The 18,345-nt window shown below is 33.1% G+C and overlaps 1 protein-coding gene across 3 annotated transcripts in view; it reads right to left on the reverse strand.

The window, feature by feature from the left end:
* Positions 1 to 18,345, reverse strand: part of SLC15A1 (solute carrier family 15 member 1) — a 53,939-nt gene that overhangs the window by 12,607 nt on the left and 22,987 nt on the right. For all 3 annotated transcript variants that reach the window (XM_074299406.1, XM_074299407.1, XM_074299405.1), the window contains 9 exons: positions 17,609 to 17,692; positions 9,262 to 9,344; positions 7,974 to 8,060; positions 6,743 to 6,832; positions 6,372 to 6,416; positions 6,251 to 6,283; positions 6,069 to 6,157; positions 4,536 to 4,617; positions 2,659 to 2,775 (listed from right to left, as the gene is read on the reverse strand). In XM_074299406.1, the coding sequence (XP_074155507.1) occupies positions 2,659 to 2,775; positions 4,536 to 4,617; positions 6,069 to 6,157; positions 6,251 to 6,283; positions 6,372 to 6,416; positions 6,743 to 6,832; positions 7,974 to 8,060; positions 9,262 to 9,344; positions 17,609 to 17,692 (710 nt within the window). The remainder of the gene's footprint in view (positions 1 to 2,658; positions 2,776 to 4,535; positions 4,618 to 6,068; positions 6,158 to 6,250; positions 6,284 to 6,371; positions 6,417 to 6,742; positions 6,833 to 7,973; positions 8,061 to 9,261; positions 9,345 to 17,608; positions 17,693 to 18,345) is intronic.

Consider the following 18,345-nt stretch of genomic DNA (forward strand, 5'->3'; position numbering starts at 1 on the left):
TAGTAAACACCTGAGGTCAGATTAGAATTCAAGTTCTCCTTCTCCAGGGCCAATGTACCACCTAGTTGCCCCAATAGTATGCTTATTAAATAAGTTTAAGATAGCTATAAGTAGCCAATACATGACATGACATATTTAAGATCCTCAAAGTGGCAGGTTGGAATGATGGACTCAAAGTTATGTTTATTCTTTACTTAATTTTGTCTAAATCCTCTGCCTAAGTTTAAAAACAAATAAATAATTGTACATACACAGGTTAATGAAATGATGATTAAATAGTAGCTCATGTGCAAGAGACTAAGGGATTTCAGTGAGCTGCAAGCTGAAAGAATCAATAACTGTTAAAAACTAAAAAACAAAAAATGTTTTAAGATTTCATCAATTTAGAGTAAAAGAAGGGAATTAGATCACATTAGAAGTAAAATTCTGCATGACATATTAGGAGATAATAAGTTCACCCAAATGGATATGTGTTTTTAATCATGGGCATTCCCCACCTCCAAATGGTACAGATCATATTTCAACCATGCCAGCCTAACCTGTGTGACTTGTCTATTTTCTTTACGAAATTTGACACAGAAGGTCCGCCCAATAAGGGACCTTCCTTACTTTTTCGTACCTTTGCTGGGATGAGAATGAACACTAGAGCTTATCTACCACTCATCCCTCACTTTTAATACAATGGGGTCATATTTTTCCATAAATATGTTGTTTAATACTATCCCTAACTGCAGTTCTTTTTTATAAATTTTTGATGATAATATGTGCTTTCATATTCACATTCATCTCTACTTCTCTACTACTCTCTGAGCAATCTTCATTTTCAATTTATTGATAATTTTGGGGTTACAAGACTTTTGGTCAATCCACAAAAGAATACTGGTATTAAAATTTTTAACTTTTGTTTCAGGAAGGTTAGTATCACTGAAATGACAAGATAAGTTAGTTACCTTGAAATTTCCCAAACATAATCCTGCTAGTTTTCCTCATTTTACTCAATCCCAGGTGTTTCTCATTTTTCATTTGTAATGTCTGTTTAAGATTGTCACATATATTTATGCATGAGCTCTATGGATTGTCTATTCAAATGCATAATGTATCATGGTGTAAATAGAATATACTCTTCATCTAATTGGTTTTTCCTTTTTTGTATAGACCAAACTCTTGAGCTTTATCTTAACCAGTGGATCCTGAAATGTTTCAGGTTTCAATTCAAGGTCATTTGTAAACAGGACAATATAGAAGACTTATCATTATCAGGAATCCCATAACTTAGACTCTGGGTACCTCCTCTGTGACTGTGACATTTTTCTCTGTTTTCGTATCTCATCTAATATCAATCAATGATCAGAAGGTCAAATTTCATTTGCGTATTTTGCTGGGAAATTCCTATATCATAAAGAGATTGAAGAAGGGAGTGAAGGAGTAAAAAAAAATATGAAATTAATGGAAAAAAATCAAAACTTTTTAGGCTAGAGAAGAGAAGCATTTAGGGGACTAGAGTGAAGAATATAATATCTTCAAGTAGTTGAAGATTATTATACAAAAGATAGATTAGGCTTGTTTGGCTTGGCTCCAAAAAATCCAGCTAGGAGTTCTGTCAGAGAAAATGTTATAAGAAGCATATTTTAGGAAAAATAATTATAATAACTATAGCTATCCAAAAAAAGAGAGGCGCTTCCTTGGGAGATGAGTATAAAATAAACTTTCTGTCAATGTAAGTGTTTCAGCAAAGATGTAACAAGTGTTTTTTTAGGACTGTTGAAGCAAGATACATGATCTGGAGATTTCAGCTAAATGATATTCCTTCCAAATCTGGAATATATGATTACAGATCATATAATGAGAATTTAATCAATATATGAAGAAAATAGTCTGTTTGGGGTCACACAAATCAATGGCAGAGCAGACTTGAGAATCCTGTCCTATCTTCCAACTATAAGTCACTAATTGTTAGAGAGTATTCAGATGTTATTACATCCATTTTAGAATTAGTAGGAACTCTAGAGATCCAGATCCTCTAGATTTATAAAGAAATTCAAGTCACATGAAGTTACATGAGTTCTTAAAGTTCATAAAGGTAATTACTAATAAATAGGGCTAGATCCAAAATCTCCTTACTGAGTATTGGTCCCATTTGAAATAGTTTGAAATCTTAAAAGTAACTGATTATTCTAGGTGACAGTTAGACAATCAAATATGTTGTTTCAAACATAAGGAACCAGCAAAAGTAATTCTTTCTATAAAAATAGTTGTAAGACTTTAAGCCTCAAGCAAAATGAGTAGTCAGAATGACTGAATAAAAGCTCTTGTCTGTTAAAAACAAAAACAAACCATACCATTCCAAACTGTACAATACTGATCGTCTCTATACATATGTACATCTATATACTCTGTACATGTGATAGATATACATAAATATGTTTGTATATGTGTCTATAGATATACATATATATTTATATATGTGTATACATGTATATACATATGCACATACATATATATTCATGGACAAGCTCTATAAATTATCCACCCAAATGTTTAACACGGTCTAGGTAATAGGCATTTTTCATCTAGTGTATTGGAGAATAGCAGCTCCAAATCAAAGTGAAAACAAACAAGAAATAAAATATATGAAAAATTCTACTTGCTTCTACTTACCTGATCCACTCCTACGGTGATATTTTGTCCAGGAAAATATGCTTGTAAGGATTCACTGCCTGCATTTAATATCTGAACTTGGATTTCATTTCCTGTAGGAAAGACTGGAAGAGTTTTCTGGGAAAAATTGGAAGGAAAAAAATAAATAGTTTAATGTAGTAATTACAAAAGGTGGAATTGTATCTAAATAAAAATTACATAAAAGTAGTCCTAATCATAATGAAAAATCTCTCAATTGGCTTATATACAGGCATGTGTTAGAACCAACTCAAACTGGCCCACAACAGCTGAATATTAAATTTTCAGTTACAACATATTTTTTTTGATCATCTAGATTTAAGAAAGTGATGGAGAAATGTTTATAACCAAGCTTAAACTTTAAACTGTATTAGGTATATTCCCTTCTTCCGTTCCTATATCTGATTGTTAAATATTTCCTAGCACACTATTACATATCTATTATCTAAAATACAGGTTTTGAACATATCAACACTTACACACACATTTCTTCATTGTTAATTGTGCTGTTTGCTAAGCTAATATACTGACGTCTGGCAAATTTTAGAAAATGTGGGCTCAAGATGACATTTTAAAATATATATTATACATCTTTCCTGTTTCCTGTACTGAATTCAACCTAAACATTTAGTTTTGCCATAAGCAAAGAAAAGATAAAAGCAGAACATTAACTCTCCTCAGAGAGCTATCTTTGGGGATGGTGAAGTACAATATGTACCCAGATAAGTAAATACAAGATAATTTAAAGGGGAAGAGGGGGGAAAACACAAATAGTTAGGATAGGAGAAGGCAGTATGTGATGTAGTACCTAAGTTAAACAATGAGTGAATCTAAATAAAATATAGATGGAAACAAATTTTTTTTTAAATAAGGAGAAAAACACATTCAAGTGGGGAGGGGAAAACACAGCTTGTAAGGCATGAAGGTTATATGTCAAATTAGGGTACAGGGAATGGAAACCAAGTAAACAAAAACAATGGACATAAAAACAAGCTAGAATAAATAATCAAGAGTAGCTAGAATAATAAACGTAAAAAAATATTTAGAACAATGGCAAAAGCAATGGACATAAAAACAAGCTAGAATAAACAAGCCAGAAGAGTAGCTAAAACAATAAATGTAAAAAATATTTAGAACAATAGCTAAAACAATGGACATAAAAGCAAGCTATAACAATAGATAGATCAAGGGACAGAAAAGCAAACTAGAGCAAGTAAACCAGAACAATGGCTAAAACAATGGACATAAAAACAAGGTAGAGCAATGAACAGAGAAGCAAGCTAGAACAACGGATATAAAAGGAAGTAATGTGTGTCATTTTGGCTTAGAGAGGGATGCCACAGCTAGTCTGCAGCTGGGAATCCACTTTGCTCTGAAGGAAAATAAACATATGCTGTAATGTTTATTTTAAGCACTTTGGGGAAGTGGGCTATACCTAGGAAAAGAAACAGAAAAATAGAAGGAGGAGAAATTGTCAAAACAGGAAAAGAACCTTTAAAAAAATTGGTCGAAGGCTGCCTTGTCCTAATTAATTTTTTGTCCGTTTACAAATGGCATTTGGGGAGATACTTTCTTCCCTTCTGTTCTTCAAAGAAGTTTCTCAAAAACTTCCCAAATTTGTTCACAATCTTTTTGATCTTTATCCCCAAAACTGATAGTCTGTTAATTCCTTACCTTTAAGTGATATATTAATGCACTTAGAAAGTTAACTGTGTTAACAAGGTTTACCGTTTAGACTTTAAGGGCTTTCAAGGGAGTAAAAGAACCTGAACTCCCTTTCTTTCATTATCTAAGGAACCTCCCTATAGCCACTGGGAGAAATGCCTTCAGATGCTTAATAATTTCTAAGGGTAACTTACATCTATTTGCACTTGTACAATGGCAGCCACAACAAAAGCCATGGAAGCTAAGAACATGCCCACTGTCATCTTCTTCAAGGACCTGCAGAGAGAAGATATAGAACATGTATAGTAATATCTAAGATAAATTCCTCACCCACTGCTTTATACAAATAAAATAAGCATAGTCTGGGACTGAATTCCATTAGATTTGGAGGACCAATATGAGAGCAAGATGGAAGCAGAGAGGAAATAGGAGAAGGTCAGAGAGAAGTAGGAAGAGAAATAATTCTAATCGCTCAAAAAATGAATAAGACAAACCGTTCTTAAAGTATTTGTGCATTATACTTTGGAATACTCATCTGCAACTAGAGGCAACATTGTATGATGAACAGAAGACTTGCTTTGGAATAAAAAGATGTAGGTGCAAGTTTTATTTCTTACAGGAATACATAATACATACTTCACTATAAGTGAAGTACTCAGTTGCAAAACTAGTGGAAGGAGTTTCTACACTAAGAACAACTAACACTACAGGTCTGGACCAAAGAAGAAAAGATTGATACTGGTCTGTAAAGATCAGCCAAACCATTCAAAAAGACCCTCTAAAAATAAAATTAGGGGTCTCTTAAATTTTCACCAGTGGCCCACAACAGAAATAAATATCTCTGCAGGTTGAATAAACTTAGTCATATAATTAGCTAATTAATTTAATTGCAGTTCCTAATTACTAGAAGGCTTTAATTTACATTACCTAGCTACTCACTGTTGACCTACTGGAGATGACTAGATTAAGTGGAAAAAAACAGTTTAATTGAAAGTATTTCAAGGAGGCTTCATTCAAGTCAAAAAATGTTTCCTGAAGCAGCTGAGTTGCCCAGTGGATAGAACACTGGACTTGTAGACAAAAAGACCCAAATTCAAATTCTGTCTCAGACACTTAGAAGCTAGGCAATCACAGGCAAATCAGCTGCCCTCTCTTGGCTTCAGTTTACTCATCTGTAAAAGGAAGGGATTACTAATAATGGCCTCCAGATCCTTTTTAATTTGAAATCTATTATCCTATAAAGAAGAGAATCAAAATTGCCTAATTAACCTTCACCTCTCCTGGATGCACAAGGATACCCTAATTTGTAAGAGTCATGATTTCCTTCAAGAATACTTAATTTTAAAGAACAAGTTCTTAGAGGTCCATGAGTCTATATTCGACCAATTTAAATTAGACTATTGGTTGCAAAGTTGGATGGTGAAAGGAAGTAAATAAAAAGTCATTCCCCTCCAAAAATTTGATCTATTGAGGCATAGAACCCTCACATAAAAATAAAAAACAACACATATATGTGTGTATGTGTGTGTGTGTGTGTGTGTGTGTGTGTGTGTATAGTGAGAGAGAGAGAGGGAGAGACATATATACATATATATATATATATAAAAACACATATATGTATATGTATACACATATTTATATAGTATATTTATATGTGAACACACATATACATATGTGCCACATGTATATAATACATTATAGTGATATATAAAGTAACTTATACTTACGTGAAATTGAAACCACACTTGGCAATTAAAGGATAAATCACAGCATCTACAATGGGTACCATGATAACAATCAGGATGGCATTCACAGTCTGTTGGAAATAAATTAGGAATAAAGTTAACACAATTAATTTAGTCATTTTCAAAGTTTCAAGAATTAAAGTACTCCAAGTTCTCAATCTTACCTGCATTTGATCAGGCTGAATTTCAATCGTTCCCTAAAAGAGAGAAAGGAGACTTCGTTGATCAGAAGCCCAGATGAACAATGAATGCCTAAGGTTTTAGAAAGATATTTTATATACTTACAAAGTTTCCATTCATGGTTGTTGCTTGCAAAGTCCATCTTGAGCCCTTGAAAATAATATAATTGTAAGTAGCCAATTATATCATAAGATTGAAATTGTCTGAATTCTTAGTGAGCAATGATCATTCTAAGCTGTTCTGCTGGCTACACTTCTACCTCAGATACTAAAGTGATTTTTTTTAATTGACCAAAGCTTTTCATAGAATGTTGGTCAAATTTAACTTTCTCACCTAATATCTGAGTTAGAAGTATCACCATCAGTGTGGCTAGGAATGAGACTCTCCTAGCCTGCCAAATGGATATCTCTTGGGAAGCTAAATATAAATAAATAAACAAATAAATTGTAAAATGCAGACTCAGCAATCTTTATTACCTGTTGATCAAACAGAGCCCAAAACATTGGGAGAGGAATATACAGGAACATCACCTTTACAACCATCTTTATTTGGGCAATAAGTCGTTCCTAAAACAAAGAGAAGCAAAACAAGACACCTCATAAGAGTTTTCATCTCTCACCTGCCAACTCCAGTATGCCTCCCTTTGTCATGAGTCCAAAAAATATATAAGCAATTGGAAATTCATATGAGTAAAAAGCTTAGAAGTTATGAAAACTAACATGATCAAGAAGCCTAGAAGAACTTGACAATTTTTCAAACTGTGGTTCCAAATTTACACACACACACACACACACACACACACACACACACACACACACTATATATACATATATATATATATATATATATATTACAGGAATGTACCAAGTGCATAAAAAGCAGAGTTTGGCTATGAAATCATAAAATTAGCATACATATAAGTGACATCAACTTATAAATAAGAAATGTATTGTGTAAGTGCCATGGGCCAGTCCCTGTGTTAGTTACTAGGGATATAAATACCAAAAAAAATGAAAATTTTTACTCACAAGGAATTTATGTTCAAATGAGAGAAACAATAAGCACAGAAGCAGGTATATATAGAAAAGGAATAAACACAATAAAGACAAATATGTAAAAATAATTAAATATAAGAATTGGGAAATTTTCCCTGTAGAAGAGGGCTTTTAAAGTTAGTCTATAGAAAGTGCTCGCAAGAACTCTGTTAATTAAAAAAATTATTTAGATAATATTTTTAATATAATTGGTTTCCTTGGTATACAGACACACATATACACATATATAATACATGTGTACCTATATAGATACATTCACATCTATATCTTTACAAAATGCTTTATGCATTTAGAAACATTTTTCTGAGAAGGGTCTATAAGCTTGAGACTAACAAATATCTCCCTGTCACAAAAAGGCTTAAAAACCCTTGATATAAAAGTCAGTGTTTGAGTAACATCTTAAAAGAGAGAAATTTCATGAGGCAGAAAGACTAATGGTAGAATATAATTAAGCAGACAAATACATTCAGAAATATCAATAGCAATATGCTTGCTAAGTACTTCAGGAACAAACAAGGTGGTTTCATATTATAAACCTGATAATGAATTAAATTTATCTCAACTAGTGACTATCCCATGGAAAGCTCTATTGACTCTCTTTCCAGAGGAAAGCCACTGTTTGGGTCCAGTTTAAGATGAATAAAACACTTACATCATATTTTTCTTTAGCCCAATCCAGCCAGTGCTCCCTCTTTGGGAATTCTTTACTCCTGTGCTTAAATCTGTTCTTGATTGCAAACTGGAAAAAAAAAAAAAAACAAAGCAAAATAAGGTGTCACTATTAAAGATGGTAAAAAAAAATCAGGAAACACTACAACGATAAAAAGACAAAAAATAAAGGGGATTCTTGTTCTTATAAATCAGAAGAAAACTGGTGATGAGCAATGACTATCAGAGTAATTAAACATAGGTGCTATTTGGGGGTGATCAATTTTAATATTATCTCTTATTTCAAGTTTGGGCAACTAGGTGGTCCATCAGATAAAGCACCGGGCATGGAGTCAGAAAGATGAGTTCAAATCTGGTCATAGATACTTATTAGCTGTGTGACCTGGTAAAGTCATTCAACCCTATTTGCCTCAATTTCCTCATCTGTAAAATGAGCTGGAGAAGAAATGGTAAACAATTCTGGTATTTTTGCCAAGAAAAGCTCAAATGTAGTCATAAAGAGTCAGTCATGACTGAAATACCTGAACAACAACAAATATCAAGATAATGATACTGTTGAATAAATACTATACTAGAAGATCAAATCCTACTCACTTTTTGCTTATTAACTATCTTGGACAAGAAAGTAAACTTCTCTGGATTTCACATTTAAAAGGATTGAGTCAGATGGAATAAGAAATGACCCTTAAGTCAATGATTTTAAGTTATGAATAACAACTTTTCATTTGGAGTATTCAAAAAGTCACACCCTCAATTTGATCAAATGTCTCATTCAAGGAATAATGAACCTTCTAACGGAGAATGAGAATATATGATAGAAGAAGCACTGAGTGAAGAGTCAGAAGGCCTGGATTGGACCTTCCAGATATGAAGTCCAGAATGACTTAAATGAAGCTTAAGGCACACAGCTAGTTAAGTGGCAGGTAATTCATTTAAATGTTAGTTTAAAGCTCTTTATGGTGGAAGAATCTTCAGTTTTTAAAATGGAAGCCATCTGGAAGGCAGATGAGTATTTGGAGTGGTTCTCTCCTTGCAGGCAACTTTTAAGAATATGTATATTTATTGTAAAAAAAAGGACATTTGTAGAGGTTCTTAGCCAAGCATCCAAGTTAACCTAAATGAAACTAGAAGAAACCAAGAATATCTTAGAATTCCTGATATTTTCAAAAAGTTGTTTCATTGCAGATTATGTGGCATTAAAAAAGTGAAGCAGTAAAGAAGAATATTCTAAGATGGTTAAACATAACCATGGAATAGTTTGTCATACTTACACCAATGCAGTTGGCAACTTCAGCCATTACATTGCCTTGAGGTTGATCCTTCTTGTACAAGCTGCTGCCAATGACGAACACAACTAAAGAGAAATAGAGCAGAGAATCAATTGGCAAGCCTTTTTAAAACTCTTATTATGTTTCATGTGCTGTGTTAGAATATAAAGAAAAAAACAAACAGTTTTTGCTTGGAATATATCAAAATTAAAATAACCTTGTGACCTTTAAGGTATATAATGTCTACTTGAATTGACTCATACCATAACTAAATCACTAATCAGCTATTATGACTTTTCACTACTTCATTTCTAATTGAGTCCCTCAGCTTTCCTAGCTTAATCATTTCTATACATATGACTTCCCAAATCTCCATCCTTTTCTCTCGTTCTATCTTATTCTAGCTTATAAAATTCTTATCTCTCCTTTGAGCACCAGATTTTTATTTCTATTTTTTTTCTTCCTCTCCCTCCCCTTCCCCAAGATGGCAAGGCTGATATAGGTTGTACATGTACGATCATATTAGACATATTTCCACAGTAGTCATGTTGTGAAAGAAGAATCAGAACAAAAGGAGAAAAACATGTGAAAGAAAAAAACAAAATAAATAAATAAAAATAGTATGCTTCAATGTGCAATCAGACTTCATAGTTTTTTCTCTAAATGTGAATTTTCCATCATGATCTTTTGCAAATGTCTTAGATTGTTGGAATAATGATAAGAACAAAGGTTATCAAAGTTGATTAACACAAAATGTTGCTGTTATTATGTACAATGGTTCTACTCTCTTCACTTAGCATTAGTATATCTAAGTCTTTCCAGGTTTTTTAGAAATCTGCCTGCTCATCATTTCTAATAATAGAAAGTATTCCATTAAATTCCATGTACCACAATTTGTTCATTAATTCCCCAATTGATGGGCATCGCCTCAATTTCAAATTCTTTGATATCACAAAGAACACCACTAAAAACTTTCATACATGGCTACTTGGGATATAGACCTAGTAGTTGTTGGATAAAAGAATATACAATTTTATTATAGTTCCAAATTGCTCTCCAGAAAGGTTGTATCAACACATACCTCCATTGTCAATGCATTACTGTTTCAATTTTCCCACAACACTTAGCATTTTTCTTTTCTGTCATTTTAGCCAATCTGACACGTGTTAGGTCAGAGTTGATTTAATTTGCATTTCTCTACTCAATAGTGATTTAGAGCATTTTTTTTCATGACAATAGATTTAATTTCTTCATCTAAAAACCATCCATTCATATCCTTTGGCTATTTATAATTTGGGAATGACTTGTATTCTTATTAATTTGGCTCAATTCTCTAAGCAAATTATTTAGGAAGAATTGTCATTTTTATTATATTAGCTTAACCTACCCATGAGCAATTGATATTTTTCCAATTATGGAAATATTCTTTTATTTGTATGAAAGATGTTTTATAATCGTGTTTATATAGTTCCTGGGTTTGTCTTGGCAGGATTACTCCCAAATATTTTATGTCATTTACAGTTACTTTAAGTGGAATTTGTCTATCTCCTGCTGCTGGACTTTGTTAGTAATATATAGAAATCGAATAATTTATGTGGGTTCATTTTATATCCTGCAATTTTGCCAACATTGTTAATTATTTCAAGTAGTTTATTAGTTGATTCTGTAGGATTCTTTAATGATATCATCATGTCATTTACAAAGAGTAATAGTTTTATTTCCTCATTGCTTATTCTAATTCCTTCAATTTCTTTTCCTTTTCTTATTGCTAAAGCAATATGCTAATTCTATATTGAATAATGAAAATGAACATCTTTGCTTTACCCCTGATCTTATTGAGATGTCTTCTAGCTTATCCTCATTATATATAATTCTTGCTAATATTCTTAGGTACTACTTATTATTTTAAGGCAAACTCCATTTATTCCAGTGCTCTCATGTTTTTAATAACAATGGGTGTTGGATTTTATCAAAAAAATTTCTGCATCTATTGAGATAATTATATGATTTTTATTTTGTTATTGATATGTCCTGAATACTGATTTTCTTAATATTGAATCAGTCTTGCATTCCTAGTATAAATTCCACCTGGTCATAGTGTATTATCCTGGTGATAAAAATATAACAAAGACATTACAGCAATTTATGACCAATATTATCACTAATATTTTTTATTTTAATTTTTTGTATCAATATTCATTATGGGGAATGATCTTTAATTTTCTTTCTCTAATTTGGCTTTTCCTAATCTAGGTATCCCCACACCACATTTATGTTATAAAAAGAATTTGGTAAGATTTCTTCACCTATTTTTTTTTTCAGATAGTTTATATAGTATTAAAATTAATTAGTCTTTAAATGTTTGGTTACGGGGCAGCTAGGTGGCGCAATGGATAGAGCACCAGCCTTGAATTCAGGAGGATGGGAGTTCAATTCTGGTCTCAGACACTTAACACTTCCTAGCTGTGTGACCCTGGGCAAGTCACTTAACCCCAGCCTCAGAAAAAGAAAATAAATAAATAAATATTTAAATGTTTGGTTAAATTCACTTATAAATTCATTTGCCCTGGAGATTTTTCCTTAGGGGATTCATTGATGGCTTGTTCAGTTTCTGTTTTCTAAAACAGGGTTCATTAAGAATTTTATTTCCTCTTCTGTTAAATATTTTTTAAAATATTCATTCTTTTCAATTAGATTGTTAGATTTATTGGCATACAGTTGGACAAAATAGCTATGAATTGTTTTAATTTCCTGCTCATTAGTGGCCAATTTACCCTTTTCATTTTTTTATACTGGTAATTTGGTTTTCTTTTTCCTTTTTTCAAATCAAATTAACCAAAGGTTTATCTATTTTATTGGGCTCCTTTTCCATAAAACCAATTGCTAGTTTCATTTACCAGTTCAGTTATTTTTTTTACTTTCAATCTTATTATTAATCTCTTATTTTCAGAATTTCTAATTTGGTAATCAATTGTGGATTTTTAATTTGTTCTTTTTCTAGCCTTTTTAGTTGCATGTCCATTTCACTTATCTCCTCTTTCTCTATTTTATCTTTCTAATTATTCAGAGATTTAAAAAAAAATTTCCCCTAAGAACTCCTTTGGCTGAATCCCATAAATTCTGATATGTTGTCTCATTATTGTTGTTCTCTCGACTGAAGTTATCAATTGTTTTTATGGTTTGTTGTTTGACACACTCATTTTTTTTTAGGATTAGATTTTCTATTTCCAATTAGTTTTTAGTTTATCTTTCCATGGCCATTTATTGCATGCAATTTTTATTGTATCATGACCTAAAAAGAATTAATTTAATACTTTTACCTTTCTACATTTGATTGAGGTTTTTATGCCCTCACACATGGGCATCTATAGAGGCCATGTATCACTGAGAAAAAGATATATTACTTTTTATCCTCATTCATTTTCCAAAGCTTTATCTAATCTATGTTTTCTAAATTTCTATTCACCTTATTAATTCCTTTCTTACTTATTTTGCAGTTAGATTTATCTAGTTCTAAGAGAGGGAGGTTGAGGTCCCCTACTAGTATAGTTTTGCTGTCTATTTTTTCATGCAATTCATTTAGATGTTATGCCACTTGGTGTCATTGTATTGGTGGCATTAGTATTGATATTACTTTGCTGTCTATGATAGTTTTTAACAAGATGTAGTTTCTTTCCTTATTTTTTTTTAAATTAAAACCAACTTTGCTTTTGCTTTATCTGAGATTAGGATTGCTACCTCTGCTTTTTTTTTTTCCTTCAGCTGAACCATAATATATTCTGCTCCATTTTTTTTTACCTTTACTCTGTGTATATTTCTCTGTTTTACATGTGTTTCTTGTAAACATATTGTAGGATTCTGGTTTTTAATCCATTCTGCTATCTGCTTCTGTTTTATGGGAGAATTTGTTCCATCCACAGTTATGATTACCAACTGTGTATTTCTTTCCCTCTTATTTTTCCCACCACTGTTTTACTTCTGACCACTGCACCTCCCTCAATCTGCCCTTCCTTTTATCATCCCCTACAATTTCTTTCTCCTTTCTCCTCCTAATTCCCTATAGGATAAGACAAATTTCTATGCCCAACTCAGAGTGCAGGTTATTTGTTTCCTCTTTGAGCCAAATCTATGAGATTAAGATTCAAGTGGTGCTCATCTCACCCCTTTTTTCCTTCCCCTGTAATAGGCATAACTTATTCAAATTTGACCTCCCCTTTCATCTTCTTCCATTATAATCCTTTTTCCATCCTTTAATTTCTTTCTTATATCACATCACACTCAATTTATACCCACATTCTCTGTCTATGAATATCCTTTTCTACCTGCCCTAATAAAGATACAGTTTTCAAGAGTTACATGCATCATTTTCCATGTAAGGATGTAAACAGTTTAACCTTTTAAAGGTCATTTAACCTTTAAATGACAGTTTTTATCTCCTGTTTACCTTTTTATGCCTCCCTTGAGTCTTGTATTTAAAGACTGAATTTTATTTAGTTCTAATTTTTTTTTTATCAGAAATGATTCAAAGTCCACTATCTCACTGAATAAAGATCTTTCCCTTAAAGATTACACTCATTTTTGCTGGGTCACTGATTCTTGGTTATAGTCCAAACTCCTTTGCTTTCTGGAATATCATATTCTAGGCTCTCCTCTGATCTATTAATGTAGAAGCTGCTAAATCCTGGTTAATCCTGATTGTGGCTCCTTGATATCTGAATTGTTTCTTTCTGGCTGCTTACAGTATATTCTCCTTGAACTGATAATTCTGAAATTTGGAGATACACACACACAAAGTTTTCATTTGAGGTATTTTTCAGGAAATGACTGGTGAATTTTTTTCAATGACTATTTTCCTTGATGATTTCTTGAAAGATGCTGTCCAGGCTCTTTTTAAAAATCATAGTTTTCAGGTCATCCAATAATTCTTAGATTATTTTACCTGGATCTGTTTTCCAGGTGGATTGTTTTTCCAATGAGGCATTTTACATTTTTTTCTATTTTTTCATCCTTTTGATTTTGTTTAGCAATTGGGATTGTGACTAGCCCAGGGTCACACAACTAGGAAGTATTAAGTGTCTGAGATTAGATTTGAACTCAGGTCTTTAGAGGGCTGTAACTGAAAAGGTGTACTTGAATTGAAGACAGCAGGGTGCTTATAGTTAAGCACCTACTCTAAACATATACTTAATGTGATATGGTGATATAATGATTGTACATGCTCAGTTGCTGTAGTGATATAATCATACTGAAGTATTTAAGGGCTGGAAAAACTGGGAGGAGTTTCTCAGCCATGGACACAGAAGAGTCTCAGAAACAGAGAAGATTCAAGACTCCACCTTTGACCAGCCTCGTGGTGGCCCTCCTGCCTTAATCACCTCTCTACCTAAAGACCAAAGCCCATCCAGAGATTCCCCCAGAAAGCTAGCCTGGACATTACACAGGTCCCCCGGACTTCAGAGCTGGTGCTCTATCTACTGCATCACCTAGCTGCCCGTTTGACTGATTTTTGATGTCACATAGTCATTAGCTTCCATATGCCTAATTCTAATCTTAAGGTATGATTTTCTTCAATTAATTTCATACCTCCTTTTCCATTTGGCTAGTTCTACTTTTAAAGAACTTGTTTTCTTCAGTGAATTTTCCCCATTATTTGGCCAATTGTATTTTTTAAGGAATTGTTTTCTTCAATCAATTTTTGTCCTTCCTTTTCTGAACTATTAAATCTCTCGAATACTTCTCATTTCTTTTCTCAATTTTTCTTCTACCTTCTCATTTGACTTTTAAAAACATTTTTGAGCTCTTTCAAGAAGGCTTTTTGAGCTTGAGACCAATTTATAACCCTCTCTTTGAGGTTTCACATGTAAGCATTTTGTCTTCTGTGTGGTGTTTTGATCTTCCCTGTCACCATAATAGCTTTCTGTGGTCAAGGTTCTTTTTGGTTTTTGTTCATTTTTTGGTGTGTGCCAATTTCATAGCTTTTTTTTTCTTGCAAGGCAATTGGGATTAAGTGACTTGCCTATGGTCACAAAGTTATTAAGTGGCAAGTCTATATTTGAACTCAGGCCACCTTGACTTCAAGGCTGATATGTTAACTACTGCACCATCTAGCCACCCCTAATTTCATAGCTTTTAAAGTTGAGTTCTGCTCCTGGGACACAGAAGATGCTGTCCCAAACTTCTTGTCTGGGGCCATGAATAGGTCACTGGTTTGGAGCACTGGGGCCTCAGGTGTTTGGTGACTTGCTCATTGTACTGTGGCAACCTGACCTAGTCACAACTGGTTGTTGCCTAATTTCCAGGACTGACCATTTGCCTTCTGCACTGGGGCTAAAGGCTTCACAAATACTGGCCTGCTGTGCCAGTTGAGACAGGACTAAGAAGGTCTTTGCTGATGATCTGTGTTGTGGCCTAAATGAGGCTGACTTTTTCTGAAGTCCTTCTAAGCTATCTTAAACTGGAAAACTGTTTCACTCCATCTCTTCATAAGTTCTGTTCCTCCAGAATCTCTGAAGACTTGATTTAACATTGTTTCTGAGGAAAACTGCAGAGAACTCAGGAAACTTCCTGTCTTCCCTCTACTATCTTCCAGAACTCTTTTAACATTACTTGGACCATCTATTTGGCTCTGTCTTATGTCATTAGTTGTGCTAATGTTTTAACTTTCCAAGTGTAGTAAGCAAACAGATGTTACAAAGGAATTCAGAAAGAGAGATCAATCAAGTAAATTAGTCAAGTACCATTTAATAAGTACTTATGATGTGTCAAGTATTGTACTAAATGCCACAAATACAAAGAATGGCAAAAAAAGGCACATTCTATTTGTTGGGTTACAACCCAACAAATATGTACATATAAAATACATTCATGGTAAATCAGAGATAATTTCAGAGGAAAGGCTCTAGCAATGATGCCTTTATAAGAAGCCTTCTTATAAAAAGATGGAATGTTAGCTTTAACATGAAGGAAGCCAAGAAGTGGATGTAAGAAAGGAGAAAATTCCAGGAATGGAGGACTATGAAGAAAAATGACTAGCCAAAAAAGAGGTAAAGTATTTTTTTTAAAAGGATCTTGAAGGATTTTAAAATCTAAAAGGAGAACTTTATGTTTGATTCTGGAGGTGAAAAGGAGATACCAGAGTTTATTAAATAGGTGAATGACATGGTCAGACTAGAGTTTAAGGGAAATCACTTTGACAGCAACAATGGATGGAATGGAATAGGATGAGACTTGAAGTAGGGGAACCAACTAGAAGGATATTGCAATAAACCAGACATGAGGTGAGAAGACTCTGCACTGGGATTGATGACTGTGTGAGGAGAGAAGGTAACATATATAAGAGATGTTACAAAAGTAAAATTAACAAAACTCGATAACAGAATGTATATGGGAGGGTGAAAGCACATGAGTTGAGGAAAATAATGAGGTTTCAAGCTTGAGTGATTTGTATTATAGTGCCCTCAAGAGTAAGAGAAAAATTCAGAAGACTGGAGAGTTTAGGAGTAAAGAGGATTTGTTCTGTTTGGGACATATAAAGTTTAAGATGCATAATAGGCATTTGGAGACAAGAGACTGGAAGTCTAGAGAGAGGTGAAGGCTAAACAAATAAATCTAAGAATTACCTACACAGAGATGATAATAGATTTCATAGAAACTCATTAGATTACCAAGCAACATAATGTAGAATGAGAAAAGAAGAAGATCCAGGACAGAGCATTGGAGGATATTCATACTTTCAGTTGTCTTCATGATTTAGATCATATAGAGAAATTTATTTTTCAAGGTATTCACTCAGTACTCTCTATCCCCCTGTACTCCGTGCTCTGGCAAGGAAAGACAACCCATCCCAAGACAAAACTCACTTCTATCTATCCTCTTTCTTACCCCAGTGACTTGGGAAATCAAAGATTTTCTCTAGTTGAAACAGCAATGTGGGAATCTTTTGGTACTGTAACAGAACCCATCCAGAGAACTGGTAAAGTGGAGGAATAGAAAATAGGAAATGAGTAAGTTGAACAACTGGAAAGTAAAGGTATTTGAGGAAGTAGCAACATAGAGGCTGAAGTTTTCTATTATTAGAGAAGTAGTTAGAGAAGAGAAAGACCATGAGTCAGTTGCTGAACTCATTAAAGAAGAAAGGAATTAATCAGCTTGATGTAAAAAGCAATATACTAGGTGCTGGAAGAACAAAGACAAAACATGAAATCATCCATACTTACATTTTAGGATGAGGAATACAATTTTTCTATCTAGATTCTCAAAGATTGTAAACATTTTTTAAAAAGCTATCCACAGTGTTGTGACAATGGTAAACTCAATAAGTTTGTTGCATTAGTGAATTGGAGAGACTTACTCAGAGCTACAGCCATCAGAGCAGCAGGAACTCCAAATGCCAATGGATAACATGCTTGTTTGCTATGAATGCCACATTCTTGAACTATGGGAAAATTAAGTCAGATAATACTTCATTATATTAATGAAAAGAAATTTCTTTCACCCATACTTTAGCAAAATATAGGTTAGTTACCAATTTAAGCTAAAATACTATTAAGCACCTACCACATAAAATACATATTCTAGATAAAACAGACTTTGAAAATAGAACCTGATCTCAAGGATCTGAGAGTCAACTTAAATAAAAATTTTTCTTTACTCAACCACCTGAACTTTTCATTTTACCTCTAATACACAAAAGCTCCTGTTTCAGTAATCTATGTTATAATAAAGAGAAACCTGTTTTCTTATTTCAGCGTGGTCCTCAGCCTTAGGCAAGATACTTCTTTAAGCCTGTTTCCTCATAGGGAAAAAAGTGAGTTGGCCTAGATAACAAGAATATGCCATTATATTTTTATATAACATTCACCTATTCCTTGGGTGTTGGGAAGATTGGCTGTGAATGGCTATTATGTTGCTGCAAATAATTTTGCATATGAATCTTTTTTTTCCCTCAAGGGAAAAATAAATATTTTCATGATAGAATCTCAACCCTACTAGCATCATATTTGTTTTACAACTATCTTGAAAAATTCAGTAAGATGACAACAACAACAATAATAGCTCATTCATTTATTTAAGTCATATCCAACTCTT

The sequence above is a fragment of the Sminthopsis crassicaudata genome, chromosome 3, assembly GCF_048593235.1.
Source record: "Sminthopsis crassicaudata isolate SCR6 chromosome 3, ASM4859323v1, whole genome shotgun sequence".
Classification (NCBI taxonomy): Eukaryota; Metazoa; Chordata; class Mammalia; order Dasyuromorphia; family Dasyuridae; genus Sminthopsis; species Sminthopsis crassicaudata.